Source organism: Polypterus senegalus, chromosome 13 (assembly GCF_016835505.1).
Source record: "Polypterus senegalus isolate Bchr_013 chromosome 13, ASM1683550v1, whole genome shotgun sequence".
NCBI classification, from domain to species: Eukaryota; Metazoa; Chordata; class Cladistia; order Polypteriformes; family Polypteridae; genus Polypterus; species Polypterus senegalus.
The window spans coordinates 49,062,536-49,080,186 of record NC_053166.1 but is presented as its reverse complement, the minus strand read 5'-3'; the positions used below and the strand labels follow the sequence as shown (position 1 = coordinate 49,080,186).

General features: G+C 36.5%; 1 protein-coding gene across 2 annotated transcripts in view; it reads left to right on the top strand.

Moving 5' to 3' along the window:
* The first annotated feature begins 14,298 nt into the window (after positions 1-14,298).
* gabrg2 (gamma-aminobutyric acid type A receptor subunit gamma2) overlaps positions 14,299-17,651 on the top strand; it is a 167,148-nt gene continuing 163,795 nt past the window's right edge. The window contains exon 1 of one of the 2 annotated variants that reach the window (XM_039774767.1): positions 14,299-14,967. In XM_039774767.1, the coding sequence (XP_039630701.1) occupies positions 14,861-14,967 (107 nt within the window). In that variant the 5' untranslated portion in view covers positions 14,299-14,860. The remainder of the gene's footprint in view (positions 14,968-17,651) is intronic. The other variant, XM_039774766.1, reaches the window with a different exon arrangement.

Here is a 17,651-nt window from a genome sequence, read left to right as displayed (position 1 = left end):
TCACCTGAATAATAAAAATGCTTCATGAATTATTTTATATGTGGCAAGTGCATAACAATTCATGTGTATTTTGTTGAAAACAAAACTTGTGTTGTTTTATTGAAATTTCTCTTAATAGCCTGGGCTCAAAACATTGATCACTCATTGCACATATCAATGTATGCATACTGTATATATAGAGAACAAGAGAGAGAATTGCAGATGTATTTGATATTAAAGCTAAATGATCACATCCTGGTGGTTTCTTAACTGTGCATGCCATGATATTACAATTCAGGGTCTAGATACTTAAGACAGCCATTCTCCATATGGATTGTCTACTCAAGATTTTTAAAAGAAAAATTAATTTTCGCTCAACAAGTTGCTCTCAACTTAAATGACTCATCCTAGACACTGTGAGAATGACCTCATTCTAAATTCCCCACAGGCACATATCTCACAATCTGTCTGCATCTCTTTAAACCATAATTTAAGAAGTAAAGATGTGAAAAATGTAGAAATCGAAAATATATGTTTACTGTAGTCTTGATCACCTATGCGAAGGATATTTTGAAAAAGTAGCGACTAATGTTTCAGTTTTAAAAAGCACATAATAATTATCCACCGCGGGGTGTTTTAGGAAACATTTTGCATAATAAAACAGAAATTGTGAAGTACAGTGGTGGCAAAGAACACAGATATGTATTTGGCATAAGAGCCACTCTTTCTTGAATGTCTAATGTTTATAAGTTAACAATAAACTTTAATGGACAGATTTTTAAACTTTGATTATCTAATATAATTTCTGGTAAAACCAATGGTGTAGGAATGTCTTAAATGAGAATGAATTATCTATCCTGTTTGCAATGGATATGTTTTGTCCTGTGATAGATTTAGACAAGTCAACACCCCCCAAAAATGGACATAAAGTATGAATGTGAATGCATCCTCACCAGGCATGTTTACTAGAAAAAACATATAATGTGAATATTGAACATAAAAACTGACAATAGACAGATGCTCAATTGCCTGGATTATACCCTTGCTCCATATAACATGGAAAAAGATTTATGGCAAATATCTCTACAGCTTTTCTCTAAGCCTGACTCAACTGTTACGGCTTTTCCCATTTAACAAGTGAATGCCATCTTAAGCAGCTATTCACAGGGCAGCTCAGGATGGCCCTCTTTTAAAGGTGCATAATCATTATAAAGAATGATACAAGTAGTGCAAAGTATGGATTGGATCCTTCAAATATTTAATGTCATGGCTAAAAAATATCAGCAGAATCTAAAGCTGTAATCAGATTGTGCTGGGTCACAGATTGAAGTCCAAAGCAGAAAATGACACTTTTTTTCCGCCTTTAAGGTACTACTTAACCAAAGCTTCAACATTTCAATCCTTTGTTATATCTATTGCCTGCTTAATAATTTTTATTTTTACTTCAAAATGCTTATCTTCAAAGTGACCTACAGTGTTTTCCGGAGACAAAGACTTATATGAAGCTTTATGGAGTATAGAATCCTTTTGTTTATGGAAAGTGATATTTAAGTTATCTTCTCATTGCACTTTGTACATCTTCCAACTTAACTGTATAGTATTAAGTTTTAACTTTCAGAAGTGATTTTTGGTATATAAACAACCCAATCCTGCCCTTTTTAGCATCTTCAAGAACCATTCCTTATTGCCTTGTTGCCTGGATGATTGTTAGTGCAATGGAGGGGGTCTCATTTTTGCTTGGAGGATAAAGCTAACAATGTTTCTCATAGAATGAAGGCCTGTAGTGGCCAATGCTGGACATCAGGAAACAAATATAAAAAACCTTCATGAAAAAAATCTCTCATTACTTATGTCACATAATCCATATGTCAAGTCATCCACTTGTATGCTCACAACAGATATAACACATGCACTTTTTGCGGAAGTACTGCCAAATAAATATCTCTGGATAATGAAAGCAGTCCAAAAACAGGAAGTCTGTTCACATAGGATCACAATTTGAATTAAAAACATGCCTTTTGATGAATGAAAGAAAGGGAGAGGCTCTTTCATATTTAAATTTATTTAAATTTAAGGTTTTGGTGTATTTGATTAAATGTGCTGATTGTTTGTCTCTTCTTTCATTTCCTATAATCCAGGTTATAGAGATCTGAAGCATATCCTGAAGAGGAGGAGAATGAACCCTGGAAATTGCAACATTCCTTTTCAAAGCATAGCCTCACACACACCCACATTCAGTTACACTTTGACAATTTAGATTTAGATGGATGGATGGATAATGAATGTTAAATTCATGTCTTTGAAATGTGCAGGAATAGTGGAATACCCAGAAAAATCCCATGTGGACAGGAGAGAGAAACTTCTGTTGAGGTAAGCCAGTCTATAGGAGCTTTTAGGCAGCTGCACTCATCACTATACACTATGTTACCTTTATTGTAAAATATATTATAATGTATTTTGAATTGAGTCCAAAATTAAAAACTTTTTCTTATAAAACTTGATGATCACACAACACAAAAAAGCAAAAATGTCAATGACATTTGTAACGTTTTCAGGAGAGACAGGTAGGGACTGAAACTGCAAGGTCATTGAGGTAGTGCAATTGGGGATTTGTGCCATAAGATGCCCTGGAGATAAATGTACAAGCAATAATTATATTCTTAGTAACACAAGACCTGCATCATTTGGGCTGCTATGACCCATTGTAATAACAAGGGCCCATGGCTTAATTACACTTTGCATACAAGTACTGAGTCAGTAGAGAGCTGGCAGCAGAGAGGCTTTTTAGCTTATACATGGCTCCCTGATAACCTGGATAATGAATCTGTGGTTGATGCTTTAAGTGGGACTTTTAGGACTAGAGTTACCTCAGGCCACTAGGGGTGTTGCTATCTAGATAACCCCCAGGAGTTCCCCGAGTCGTTTATGTCATTGGGGAAGTGCACCTAATATCATTTCTATATGAGGCTTAAGAACCACTTACTGCTATAACATGCTAATGTAGATGTTGAACTTGACTAAACATTCTCCTAATTGAATAGAGAGGCAGTAAATAATTGTTATTTTGAAGGAATAATTTGGAAATATTGTCAGGAAAAACAGGCAAAGATCAAAACATGTTAACACTCAAATACTTAAAACAAGACGTAAACAAATGAATATGTCATTGTTATAATACAAAACTTTTATTTTATTTTGACATTTATGATACAGAATTGCTTATATTTAATTAGATTTTTCCTTATGTTGTAGCTAAAGTTCAGACAAATCACAGAGCGTGTCATCATCATTTATGGAAGTGATGCAAAGATGTAATATATGGTATGATATACCACACGTTTTAAGAATATATGAAGGGTGGTGGATCTTACTATTGTACACAACATAATGTCACCCATAACAAAAATCACAAAATAATATATCTCAAAGAGATGAAAACAAACAAAAAATGACACAATTACATGACAGAAATAAGGATAGAAATTGTAAACAACATATTAAATGTAAGTAAGAATATATTTGAAAACAAATCAGCACTGCAATTAACAGGTTTCTGATATAAGACAGCAGACAACTTTAAGTTGGATTATTGGTGTTGGCAAGAATATAATGTTAGGCAAAACAAAGCCCACAAGAATCTAGGAGGAAAAAGGAAACAATTAATTTCCCAAGCTACATCATTTACTTCAAACTACCAGGGTTAATAGTATTGTATACACTATAAGGTGTCCTGTGCTCCCACACTAGGTGTACATGTAAATGAATATGTCTATTTACCTGTCTATCTTATCGCTATTTGAAAAAAAATCAATATTGCATTCTATCAATAAACATAACTTTATATTCAAGAACAACACATGTTTTCACTTCTCCTGAAAAAAACATTTTTGACATTGGGCATGGAAGAAACTCTTAGAAATGAGGAGAATTTAACAAAGACTCTGACATGATTTGCTTGTTTACAGCTGCAGTCAAAACACTTTTGCCTCAGGTACTCTATTGGTCATTTCTGTCTAAGATACAAGCTGCCTAGACACTCTTCTCTGCTCGGTTGTAGAAACTGTTGTGGTCACATGGTCTGAAAATGTTTGGTATTCTTTACTAAGGTCTTTCAGCTGTAAAATTTCTTGTGCTGTATTTTATCGGGCTGACGTTTATGTACAGATAGTGTCGCAAAAATCAGACATAAGAGTCATAAAAAGGTTTGGGGCAGCCACCCGTATATTGGTATCCTGGCTGCAAAGGTGCAAAATGTATAACAGCACTGATGTGCACAAAACCGAGTCCAAAACGGAACTGAGGGAATAGGGAAAAGGTGGATGCTTTTAAAGGGGAAGACAGGAAGTGACATCAAAGGGGTTGGGCTCATGACGGTCTTCAGCCATAGGTTCGAGCCCAGACGTGACATCACAGGGGCCGGAGCTGGCAAGGACTCCTGCCATAGGCTCGGTCCTGTAAGTGACATCAAGAGGACCAGGTGGAATCTCCCGTGAATGGTCTGCAGGAAAGGGAGATAAAGAGTCAGTGCACTCTGCCACATCCAGGTCTGATTCGGAACTGTCCTTACTCAAGCCCTTTAGCTGCCTCCCATGAGCATGTGTGTGACAATAGATAGATAGCTAGATAGATAGATAGATAGATAGATAGATAGATAGATAGATAGATAGATAGATAGATAGATAGATAGATAGATAGATAGATAGTGTGGAGTTTCAGTCCTTTAACACAGGCAGACAAGACTATAGATGTCCACAAAACACATATGTTTAATCTTTCTTTTGGTTTACAGCACCACACAATATACAAATCAGCTAAACTACTCACAGTCCCTTCTTTCCTTTACTCTCTCTCTCAGTACTTCTGCCGCCTCTACTCCTCTCCTCACACCTCTTCCTCCCGACTCCAGCTCATCTAATCGAGTGAGGTGGCCCCTTTTATAATGCCCCAGATGTGCTCTAGGTGCTCCGTGATGATCTTCTGGTAGCACTTTCTGGTGTGGAGGAAGTGCTGCAGTCCAAGGCTCTGTAATCCTCTGGGCAACTCCTGGCAGTGGCCATGTGCCCCAACAGGGTTGAACTTCTAAGCTCTGATCCCGTGGCCCCGATGCAGACCAGGGTGGCTGCCCTCTCGTGGCCTGGGGGATATTTCATATGTTTATTATGTCCATTTATGTTTTATTTATAACTAGCCATAATACCTGTCAAAGATAGGTAATAGAATAATTTTAAAATATTTGATATCTCTTTTCCTACATGATCCTTCAGTATTTTTCTCAGTAACCGCTCAACCGTAGCTCCCTCTTTCAAGCTCAGGGGCAAAACGACCATCAGTGCATTCTCAGTGCACAGTGGCCCACAATGACAAGTCGTTTTCACCAATACTCCCACCTTGCTCAATTAAACGGTTGAGCATCTGTGAGTCAAAATGACTGCTGGGACAATGAAGTGATCAAGTCTCACATCAAACTCAAGAGTGAGAAATACCGTGCTGCATTAAATGATACAGTGTCTGCATGCTGAAGTATGATCAGCTTTTTGTTAAAAAGTTAAATTGCCCAATGGCCTGTGGGAGTCTTCATTCAGCCTTACTCAAGCATGTTCCCATAAAGCCTACTTCTCAGACTCTGTCATTATTTTTGGGTAACCTTTCTTGCTTTCTGTCCATGTTCATACTTCACGCCTTTGAAGACAACTCACTCATTGTGCCTTCTATTCTGTTTCTCCTCCTTGTGAGTCTAACACTTGCACTTATTCTTTCCATTGTGTCACCAAAGCCAAACTGATTAATCATATTACTTTATGGGTCAAGACACAACAACAACAACAACATTTATTTATATAGCACATTTTCATACAAACAATGTAGCTCAAAGTGCTTTACATGATGAAGAAAGAGAAAAAAAGACAAAATAAATTAGAGTTAAAATTAGGGAACACTAATTAACATAGAATAAAAGTAAGATCCGATGGCCAGACAGATCTTAGTGTTTTATTATATTGTAAATATGTCATTAGTATGCAGTTTAGTTTCAATGTATTGTCACATTTACCCAAGAGATTTGGCCACCTGTCTGTTTCCATGTGGACCACCCTTACATATAAAGGCTGAGAAGACCCCCTGGTCAAATTCAACTCATGTCCGTTAATGATAATATTTTTTCTTTTTTTTTGGGGGGTGGGGGGGGACTTTGTTTGCTATTGGATTGTCCTTTGAGGCAAATTTACTTGTGTTTTTTGCACTCTGTTAAGCATTTTGGAGTTTCAGAACATTATAGAAAATACACATCTTATTTTTATAAAGATTCTTCATCTGCACTATTATATAGCCAGAGGTTTACAGGTACCTTCTTCCTGTCAGGGCATTTACTAAAGTACTATGGAACGTATATTTTTGTGGCCAGTTTCCCATTCTGAGGGCCTGCTCCCCCCGAGGCCAGCAGACGAAATTTGTTTCTTGGCTAAGTCACGTACGCCTCTGCTGCGTGCACCAGTGTGGTTCCTGGCTTGCTCTCTTTATGGATTTAGAAAAGAAGAAATCTCTGCATCATAACAGGAACATGCTGACAGAAATTTGTTACATCTGAAGTTCCCGTGGTTGAACTCACCAGCATTCTAGGGTCAAAATGTTTCATCATTAGACTGTTTATAACAGAGGGAATCGTGTTACTGACTTAATAAACATTAACAAAGATGATGTAACTGATCTCTCTAGGCAGTATTGTGGATGAATTCTGTTCATATTTCAATGTCTGAATTACACGTTTTAATTCTAATTGTATTGAACTCCCAATTTTAGCATTGCTGTTTCACATAGATGCCCAGTCTCCCTCCTCTCTTTTCCACTCTGATGAAATCTGTCTAGCATTAAAATAATGCATGAAATAAAATGTTAGGTTGGTTCTGTGCAATATAATTACATTATTAAATTACTAATATTAGTATTTTAAAATTTTATGTAATCTTATTATTTTATTGTAAACCTCATAGGTCAAAAGAAGAATTTAAACACATCTATTTTCTCAATATGACATTGCAATAAAAAAATCACAAACAGCTAACAACTTTTCCAGCAGAATCCAGGGCAAGGTAAGAAGTGACCCTGGTTGATACAGAGCACTCTGTAGTGATCATAGGCACACTAGGGTGCTCTACAAACCCATGTAAAAAGTTTATGTTTATAGAATCATTTCCCCACAAAGGTTTCTTTTGTCCATTAGGGTTTGTTTGATTACCCGTGAAATTTTGGCCTGATTATGAAGCATTTAGAGGTTCCTTCATTCTGAGCATTTTATTTGTATTGTTATTATGTACAAACATCTGTGTAGAGTTCTTAAATGGCTAAGTGATTAGTTAACAATAAAAAAGAAATGGAGAACATTTTAGTAATAAGGTGGAGTTCCCAGAACATGTTCATAGGTGGAACTTTCCAAAACATTCTAATATAAGTAGACGTTTCAAGAACATTTTTGTAGTAAGTAGGAGTTTGCTGTTTCTGAAGACAGAGTTTTAATAGAAACAAAGTAATACATGGTGCAGAGCCTGCAGTGGACACCATTGCCAGACATGTTAAACTGACAAATGAATCTGAACAACTAAAGTAGAAAGATCTGGTAACAGAAACTACAACATCCTTCTTTGATATCCTTATGGAAAAATGTAAAGAAAGGTCTCCATCATTTCTAAGGAAACCACCAGAACAGTGGACAGATGATTCAATCTTCAATTAATTTTGTTGTCCAACGCACAGGCCTTCAGCAGTCGTGGCGATACTACATCTGAACCCACTGCTTTGCTGGCATGAAGTCTCCTCAGCTCTCTGCTTACCTGGGCTGCTGTAATTGTTGGTGGGGGGACCTCTCTCCTATGCTGGTATCAGCGATGTAATACAGTATAACATAGTTACTCATTTAAATGTTCGGTGAATTTCAGAATGATACTCCTTAATAATCAATATCTAATTTTTTAAAACATCCTAAACAATATGTCCTTTTTCCATCAAGTGCTATTATTTGCTTTTATAATAACAGGTGAGTTTTATTAATAAATTCGTAAAGCCTATCATACTTGACACATTCGCGCTGGGCAGGAGGGGTGCGTAGCGGAAATGTCATCGGATTTGGAGACACTCTTCGCACAGTCAAGCACAGGCATTTGTTAACTGTGAGGAGTGGCAGACACATTGGTCGTATGTCCTAAAGGGCAAAGAGACACACACAAACACAGGCATGCACGTGCATTGTTGCAATGTTACTTTTCTTGATTGTTTATTAAATTATGGATTTTTCAAATGTTCATTTTTTTCTCTGTGCTTTAAAACTCATTAAAAAAAGTGTTTTTAGCAAGCGGGCCGTAAGGCTATAGCGCGAACTCTTGCAGTGTCATGAATCTTATCAGTTGTCATGAATCAAGGTCCCACTGTATTACTGTCAGACAAAATTACAGGCATTTTACAGAAATACAAACCAGTAATACTGAGAGAAAAAATTAAAGGCACACAATATACAGTGACACATATTACAGCCACATACAAGGTCCCTTGCCATTTAATATAGATTGTTCCTACTAATGGTTATACACTACTGTTCTATTGTAACGGGCTTAATGTCTAGTATGTATATATACAGTATATATAAAATACAGCAGTGCACATGATACTTGTGGTGAGACATTGGACCAAACAGATCTGAGCTTAATGAATACAAAGCAGTGAATTCTAAATCAGTAAAATAATGACTAATGCTAAATGAATGAATATATTCCTATTAACCCATAGTTTTGGAGTTCACAGTAAAAACTTTAGATAAATCTACCTATATACAGTAATCCCTCCTCGATCGCGGGGGTTGCGTTCCAGAACCCCCCGCAATAGATGAAAATCCACGAAGTAGAAACCATATGTTTGTATGGCTATTTTTATATATTTTAAGCCCTTATAAACTCTCCCACATTGTTAACATTATTAGAGCCCTCTAGACATGAAATAACACCCTTTAGTCAAAAGTTTAAACTGTGCTCCATGACAAGATAGAAATGATAGTTCTTTCTCACAATTAAAAGAATGCAAATTTATCTTCTCTTCAAAGGAGTGCGCGCATCAGGAGCAGAGAATTTCAGAGAGAGAGAGCGCTCGCTAAGAAAAGCAAACAATCAAAAAATCAATACGTACTTTTGTGCTTTTAAGTATGCCGAAGCACCGCCATAAAGCGGCATTTTTTAGAGGAGCGTCTGTATCTTCTAAGCAAACAGCCTCCGTGCAAACAGCCCCTCTGCTCACACCCCCTCCGTCAGGCGCAGAGAACGTCAGAGAGAGAGAGAGAGAGAGAGAGAGCGAGATTAAAGCAAACAATCAAAAAATCAATACGTGCTTTTGGGTTTTAAGTATGCCGAAGCACCGTGATAAAGCGGAATTTTTTAGAGGAGCGTCCTTATCCTCTAGGTAAACAGCCTCTGTGCAAACAGCCCCTCTACTCACACCCCCTCCGTCAGGCAGAGAGAGACATAAAAAAGCAAACAATCAAGCACCGCGCGGGAAGCATATCTTATATCATTAAGGAGTTTTAGTTAATATGTAATACATGCTCTGATTGGGTAGCTTCTAAGCCATCCGCCAACAGCATCCCTTGTATTAAATCAACTGGGCAAACAAACTGAGGAAGCATGTACCATAAATTAAAAGACCCATTGTCCGCAGAAATCCGCGAACCAGCGAAAAATCCGTGATATATATTTAGATATCCTTACATTTAAAATCTGCGATAGAGTGAAACCGCGAAAGTCGAAGCGCGATATAGCGAGGGATTACTGTAAAAAGTTTTTCAAAAATGTTTGCTTGGCTTATTAAAGGAAATATCTAAATATAAATAAAGTAGAAATACAATTTAACATGACTTACAGTAATGCTGCATGTATTCCACTAAGGTTAAAGTTGGACATGCACCCACAGTGTGCACATTATGAAATGAAAACCTTAAAATGTATTTTGTGCATGCATGTATATAAAAATGGGCAAATGTGGAAAAAAACTTCCTTTACATCCTTTTGCAGTTTACCACTACAGAAACCCTACTTTACAGAAATATATAGCTATTTACGTATTACTTTAAAAAATAAATTATGTAGTTTTTAAATTATATATGAAATGCTGCTATTAATGAATTATAATATTTTCAAAATTCCTAATCTTTTTTTATAATGGATCTACAAAGTACAGTAAGGATTACAACATTTAAAAATGCAATAAGCTTTACTCTTTCCACTTATGCATAGCTGTATATCCACATCCATATGCAGACATGTTCTATGAAAACTGCTTTTAAAAGTTTCTATTTGGTTTCACACTTTTAGTTTTTTTCTTTTCTATTTTTTTTTCTGCCTAAAATTCAGATATTCTTAGTCTAATTGGTAAATGGTTTTTATTTTTACAGATTTACTGCACTGTACCTGCCCTGTAACTGTAGTGTCCTCTGTGTTCATTGGTCCCAGCACAGGCATGAACACAGCACATGGCCATCTGGGGAAGAAACAGGTACAGAAAATGATTGGAAGAAACCAGGAATGGAAAATTTTATGTGCATGATTTATAATTTCCTTTCCAGTCTGTCACTTAGCATTTGAAGCTCTCCATGGTGCTGATCTTGATGAATCCAATCAAATGAAGTGAAGTTTAACTAATACCTTTGAGATTATGCTGTGAGCAAATGAAAACTTGAATTTCTCACCATGTGCATAAAATTGTATTTTCTAAGGATTTACTGTAGTAGTTCTTGAGTTTAATTTTGGAATGCCGATTTCTTTTGGTAGAAGGATTAGGTGAAAGATATCTTTAATGAAATGGCTTTCTAAAACAAACCTGATTCATTTCTCAAGGAAAATATGAAGCTTTATTTATTTGAACTTTAATTTTAGAATCAGTAAAACTAAGTAACATATATTCATCACAAAAACTACTTCCCTAATAAAATGCTCCAAAGCCTGTAATTTCCTCAGAACAGTCTGTTGTTACAGACTATGTGGCTTGAATAAAAGAATACTCAGAATGTACAATATATTTAGAATTTCATTGAAGGGACTTATTCACAGCTGCAAGGATCTGGGTTCTATTCTCAATTCAATCAATGGCTGTTTATAGTTTCCTCTGGCAATTTTTCCGCTGGCATTATCTGGATGCTCCAGTTTCTTCCTTGTGTGATAAGCTGATTTTCGCTGTATGACAAAGTGTGGGTGTACAGCATTTGTGAGTGCTCCCTGTGATGGACTGCTGCTCCACCCAGGGTTGTTTCCTCCCATGTGCGCAATGCTGCTGCTGTACAGTCTGGATTACCAACGATCTGCGATTGTTAAAAAAGGAGTGATTGATAGATGGATTGACTTTATTGTTTTATTTGATTCTTAATTCATTATTGTTTACATATGCAGTTCTGCTAAAATCCTTATCATGTTAACATAATAAGCAATCCCTTAATGGCTAAAATAAGTGCACTATACTTAAATTAATATTGAGGTGATATCCCTACATAAACACGCTGAATGGTGTGAAAATTTAAATTGGAAAGATCCTGCTGCCATTACCAAAATTATAATGTTAGCGATATTGTAAACAAAGGAGCATCATTAGTACAAGCATTTTTAAATGCATTAATATAAAGCTATTATACATTTTTAACAAAGATTATGTGAGTATTATTGCCTAAGACACATGTTTATTCTGGATATCACAAGCATATACAGTATGGGTGTGAATGCTCTGCCACTGTCAGATGACTGCATAGTATTCAAATATTTAATAAGGTGACAATACTGCATATAAATATTACAACAGTCAAAAAACATGGTACTGGTTTGCCCTTTTATCCTTTTATTATTTTCCAGTTCTACTGGACTTCATTGACAATGCATTACCACTTTTCTTGGATATATGTTTAAAGCATACTTTGCTTCTAAAGTATAATTTTAACTACAAAGGAGGCATATATCCATAAAGAAATAACAGTCCTCTGATTTATTTACATTAAAGGACAGACAGACACATATTGACCAATTTTTCTTTCTTTGTGTTACATTAAACATTGAAGGACCCCCTTCATTCCCCTTGCCTGCCCTATAACTAACAGAAACACAGAAAGTGCATAATACGGTCTTCTTTTATTTAATACACATGACTCAGGGACTCTAACATACATACTGAGGAAGGAGCGCACAGGAAATCAAAAGAGACTTGCACAGAGGCTGCACTCTGACAAAATGTTATTATTTTGGTTTTTCATTTATTTACCGTTAGCCAGCAGCCAGGCAATGAGATTCTGAATAACCTTCCACCCTACAGGTACATCAAAATCCAATTCATTAGCATTTTTAAGACTGGAAAGGACTAAAACTGGGGACATTATCAACAGACAAGGCAATGCAGTAAAATGTGCAGCCAATGTGGAGATTTTAGTATGATTTTTAAGCTGAACTATAAAATGATTTCCCAATTCTCCTCTGTTCATCTTTTTTTTTTTCCTTCAGAATTTGGAGGATACATTTTTATTGTAGCATATCAAATTAAAAGCTCAAAGAATGAACATTTAAGGGATGAAATCAATTGACCAGAGTTTTAGAAGCTTTTAAATCCACAGTTTAATCAGGTCCAACAAACAGGTTTGAACGTCTTATCTTTCTCTTTTTATGCTTCAGTCTTGGCCCTCATCCCACAATATAGGGAGCTCCTCAACAACAGAGTCCGGAAGAGCTCTCCTCTGTTTAACTAACTGGGAAAATTTCATAGCTGAGGAAGAGATTTGATTTAATAGCCTTTGTTTGCCTTCAGGAGCTACTAAATGCTATCTTTGGATGTACTGTCCTTGATTAACAAACAAAAAAAAGTTCTTTCTCTAGTATTTACTGTTGCTGTCAGTTTGTTCTATTTTTTCATGATTTTGAATATATAAGAAGATGCCAATTTATTTTGCATATACATTAAGGCTGGGCTTGATGTGACATTCTAATTAAAACATAAAATGAAACCTGGAAAAGCATTGTAATATGGTAGAATACAAGTCTGTGAATATGTGAAAATGTTCTTCTGTGATCTAATTAGCACCCACTCAAATGAGACCGCAAAGGGGAACACTGTGTGTCCTTTGTCTTGCTCATGAACTCTCAATAAATTACTGTACTATTTTTCTATCTATTATGCTCTCTTTGTTCCCTGAAGTTCATTGGATAAGCTGCAACTCCACAAAGTAGAAATTGTTGCTTCTATTACTATTTAAACATAGTTAGATAAAGTAGACAACAGCTTAGTAGTACAATAATTAACACAAGTGCTGTCTATGCCCAGGGAGCTAAGTTGCATTGATCCATTGACAGGCTAGTCACGGTATGTATTAAGTTGTTATATTTTCCCTAGATGCGTCATTTGAATTTACACAGATCAGGGTCCTAATCTGGGATCCAGAGGTGGTTTGTCATGTGGTGGGTTCAGCAACATGCTGTACCAGCACATGTTCCCAACCGTGAGGGGGCCTTAGCCTCCTCTGTGATTTTTTTGTGTTCTTGCTTGGATTATTTGGATATAAAATCAAAGACTGAGGTGTAGGGGATCACCCACTTGAAGTTGCCTGATCCTCTATCCAATATATATTAATTCAAAGAGTGGATGGGGTTTGGGTCACCCTTGAAGTTGTGTGATAAATTCAAAGAGCAAAGAAGGGTGTCCCTTGTCTTTTCACAATATGATCAGGGGATGAATCTAAAGAATAGGTTTAACAATATTATTCTTGTACATTCCTGAAAAAAGACTAGGAGCTTGGTGCAAAAAATCAATGGCTAATGCCTCTAATGCCCACCCTGAACGACACCATCGGTTCTCCTTATGTCTCTGTTATCAATCTTAGGGTACTTTTGTTGCCTGTAACCTTCCATGTACTGTCAGACCTTAATCCTGAATCAAAGTATTTTAAAGATATATATATATATATATATATATATATATATATATATATATATATATATATATATATATATATATATATATATCACAAATGAAAAGAAAATATCAAGTTTACTTCTGAAAAAACGACTAATACCCATCTTACGTGTGACAACGTTTCCACTTCTCCAGTAAAGGGAGACTGATTTAAAACATGTTTTTTTTAATAAGATAATTGCCTTATCGTGTTGCACCATGTTCATGCATTTCATTGTGAGCAAACCCATGTAAAATGTGAATAGGGAAACTACTTTATGCGAACACAGCACTACTTCACATCAGCAAAAAAATCACAGTCCTTAATGAGTAAGCAGAACCTTTTAACTCCATTCATTCAGCCATTCGGTCTAAGCATGCTTATGGCAGATGAACACCTTGTTTTAGATCAAACCTAGACTGCCTCCATCAATATCCTTTCCCTCAGACTAAAGAATAGCTGCTCAGATCCGCCCATCGCACGTTTGACAAGTTTAACTAGAAATGTGTGCAGCTGCGCTAAATTAAGCCGAGACGAAGACGCGCAATGTTTATTTTATTATTTTTCCTGCCCCTGTACGTGCGTTGAAACCACGCATGTGTTGAATTGCACTGCAGCAACGTGCTTCGTTTCCTCTTTGACCCCCCGACTTAATCTGCATTCAGATACAGGCGCTCCAATATATTCGCTGGCTGTTGGATTTTCGGCTTTTCCTGGGCTGCTGCCTTTATGTAATTTTTTTCCCCACGAATAATTCCTAGGATCTGTGCAGAAGAAGCAGCAGCCTGCTTGACGGGGCCGATTCTACATCTCCGCCGCAGCCCCCAAAGCTGAGGCGAGCAGCGATGAGCGAGATGTGTTATAGCCGAAGCACCCAGTAAAGGAAGGGGCACGTTCAACAGCAAGAGAGGAAGGGGGGAAAATAGCAGGAAGATGGTGATCATGGCTTCTTCGGTTTTAACATTGACTATGACTGCAAAGCCTGCCTGTGGTTTAAAGATGATCTTTTGGGCAATTCTCATCGTCACTCTCCCGACCAGGTAAGAGGGAGCCGCTTTAGTGAGCCGCGGGCACATCAGCAATCGATCGTGGTGAACAGAGATTGATAAAGAGATACTAAAATGTCTTAAATGTCTGCTTTGGTTGTACCCAGTCGCGCCTAGCCCTCGCCACAGTACGGATGCCCGTTGCTCAAAATAACGATTAAAAAATACATTTGTTAGAACGAGGATAATTCATGGCTGTACCGTACATTGGATATCGAGGGATGGGTGATGAAATTGATTTAAAAGGGACAGCGTGTGATAGACCTATTTTATGCTGTTTAAATGTGCTTTATACGAACTATTGTAAAAATACTGTTTGGTTGTCCGTTTGATGATTGTTTATTATTAAGGCCGTTGCAGTGGTTGAAGGAACAAAGCAAAACGCGAGATGCGCGTAATTAGGAATACCGACGAGCGGAGCCATTCAGATTTGTTACTCACACTCTCTCTCTCTCTCTCTCTCGCTCGCTCTCTCTCTTTCATACATACTGTTTATATGGCTACTCGTGTCGAATGTATATTTCAGAACTGGAAAGAAATAACTTGAACATCTGAATGACCTGACATTTATCGAATAACTTACTTTTGTAAAAAAAAAAAAAAAACGTAGTTTATATTTACTGCACAACCATATAACCCAATACACTTTAAATGTGAACATCTTAATCCAAAATATTTCAGATTCCTTAATTTGGAGTTATTTTATTCTGAAAATAGTACACGTATTATGGTATGGAACATACTGTTACACAAATCTATCTATGAATCACTTTCCACCTTTATCCGACTAAACACTGAGAGTAATTACTACAATACACTAATGCAGTGACCAAGGTAGAGCAAAGATGATTGAACTTGAAATGCTGTGCATCGCCCTCTCTAAATATTTGTCTTAAAACTGTGCACTTGTGGTCTTTTTTCACGCTGCCCTTTGGATGCGCTGTATGACTTTATGCACTAGGGAGTCTCATCTATCATGCCCTACTATTTCTACTGACTTTTCACTTTCCACAGTGCATTATTCTCTATTCTTTGTCAGGTCTTTTTAATCTCCTCCTACTTTCTATTAATACCCTTTCTTACTTCTACTTGTTCTGCAGTTATATTTTTTGTCAGTTTGATAATATGTTGTAATTGAGTTTGCTCTGTGGAGTATCTTATGATCACACATGCTGTTGAATGGAGCTACACAAAATAAAGTTTGATAGAGTTAAGCATGATAAAGTCCGCCTATTATTGCATATTGGGTTTATTTAGTGTTGGTTAAACCTCATCTGTTTGCTCTGGAGACAGTTGGTCATATTTATTTTCCATGTTTCCTAACATAGTGACTGGCGTCCTGTCCAGGGATTGTTCCTGCTTTGCACCCAGTGCTTTCAGGGCTAGGCTCCAGTTGTCCACAACCCTGCCCTGGACAGGAAGATGGCTGGATGGACTAACATAGATATTTTTATATTACGAAAAGTAGCTTGATTTTCCCAAAATTAAAATTGATGAGTCTACATGCATATAAAATACACAACTCTCTTTTTGTTTTTAAAGATAATAATGCATTCGGTAAACTTAATATGCAGTTTTAATTAAATGTAGCAGTGTTCTAACCACAGTTACAGACATTAAGTTGAAGGCCATTATGGGTGGCACAAATGAAAGAATTGCCACCTTGCAGAACTTCTTTTTTTTTAATTTCTAGTTGCCTTGGCCCAGTCCAAAAATACGCTGTCATGTCAAGGCAGCTCTTCACTGACCAGGTGTAAATCGGTGGATGACTTAGACATTCTATCCGCGGTCTCTTTTTGTTTTGGTTTTGCTATAAGTTCCAGCATCCCGCAAAAATTGTGAACTAATCAATGGATGAATGGTAAAGCAAATTGAAGTGTTGAAGCTTCACAACTCTGTGAGAGAGCAGCACTTTCTATGAATGTATCTATTTCATTTTTTGCCTAAAATGTATACGATATTTATACTTGTGTATAAGTTGTTTCTTCCAAACCATACACCTTTTATAGAGGGGCGTGTTTTAATCCCATGTGAGAATGCTGTGGGCATGATTTTGTTTTAAATTATGATTAAGATATGTTAAAAGCATATTGTGTAACATGTACTCTGCTCCCTGCACAATCTAGATGGAAACAGCTGATATTCTGTAAATCTTATGGGAGTAATTTTTACTGAAGTAAAAAGAAAGTGAAAAAGAAGTAGCCATAGTGTTTACCCTGTTAAGAAAATGAGCTATGCTTTGTCATTACTGTTACATAACCAAGAACATATTTTCAAGGACTTTGACTAATCACTTTGATATCTCAAGTTGAGTTCTTTTTATAAAAAGTTGAATAGCCGATAACAATGGCTGTTTTTAGTCATCAGTGATTATGTATGCAATGTTGGCCTTATTGATTCGTATATCGAATTCAGTGTCAGACGTGATATAAAACTGCTAATATCTGCTTACTCTTTCACTTTTTTAATATATTTACAGTAGACATGCATTTAAGATATTAGTAAACGGAAATAATGTCACAGATATAACTAATATTTTCATGTCATTAGTTGTTGCCAGGTTGTATGAAAACCTGAGGTGATGTCAGGGGGGAAAATATACAGTGATGTATCAGAAAGAAATAAAAAAAAAGAAACAATTTTATGGAAACACGACCTTAGCCAGCCTGTAGGCCAGT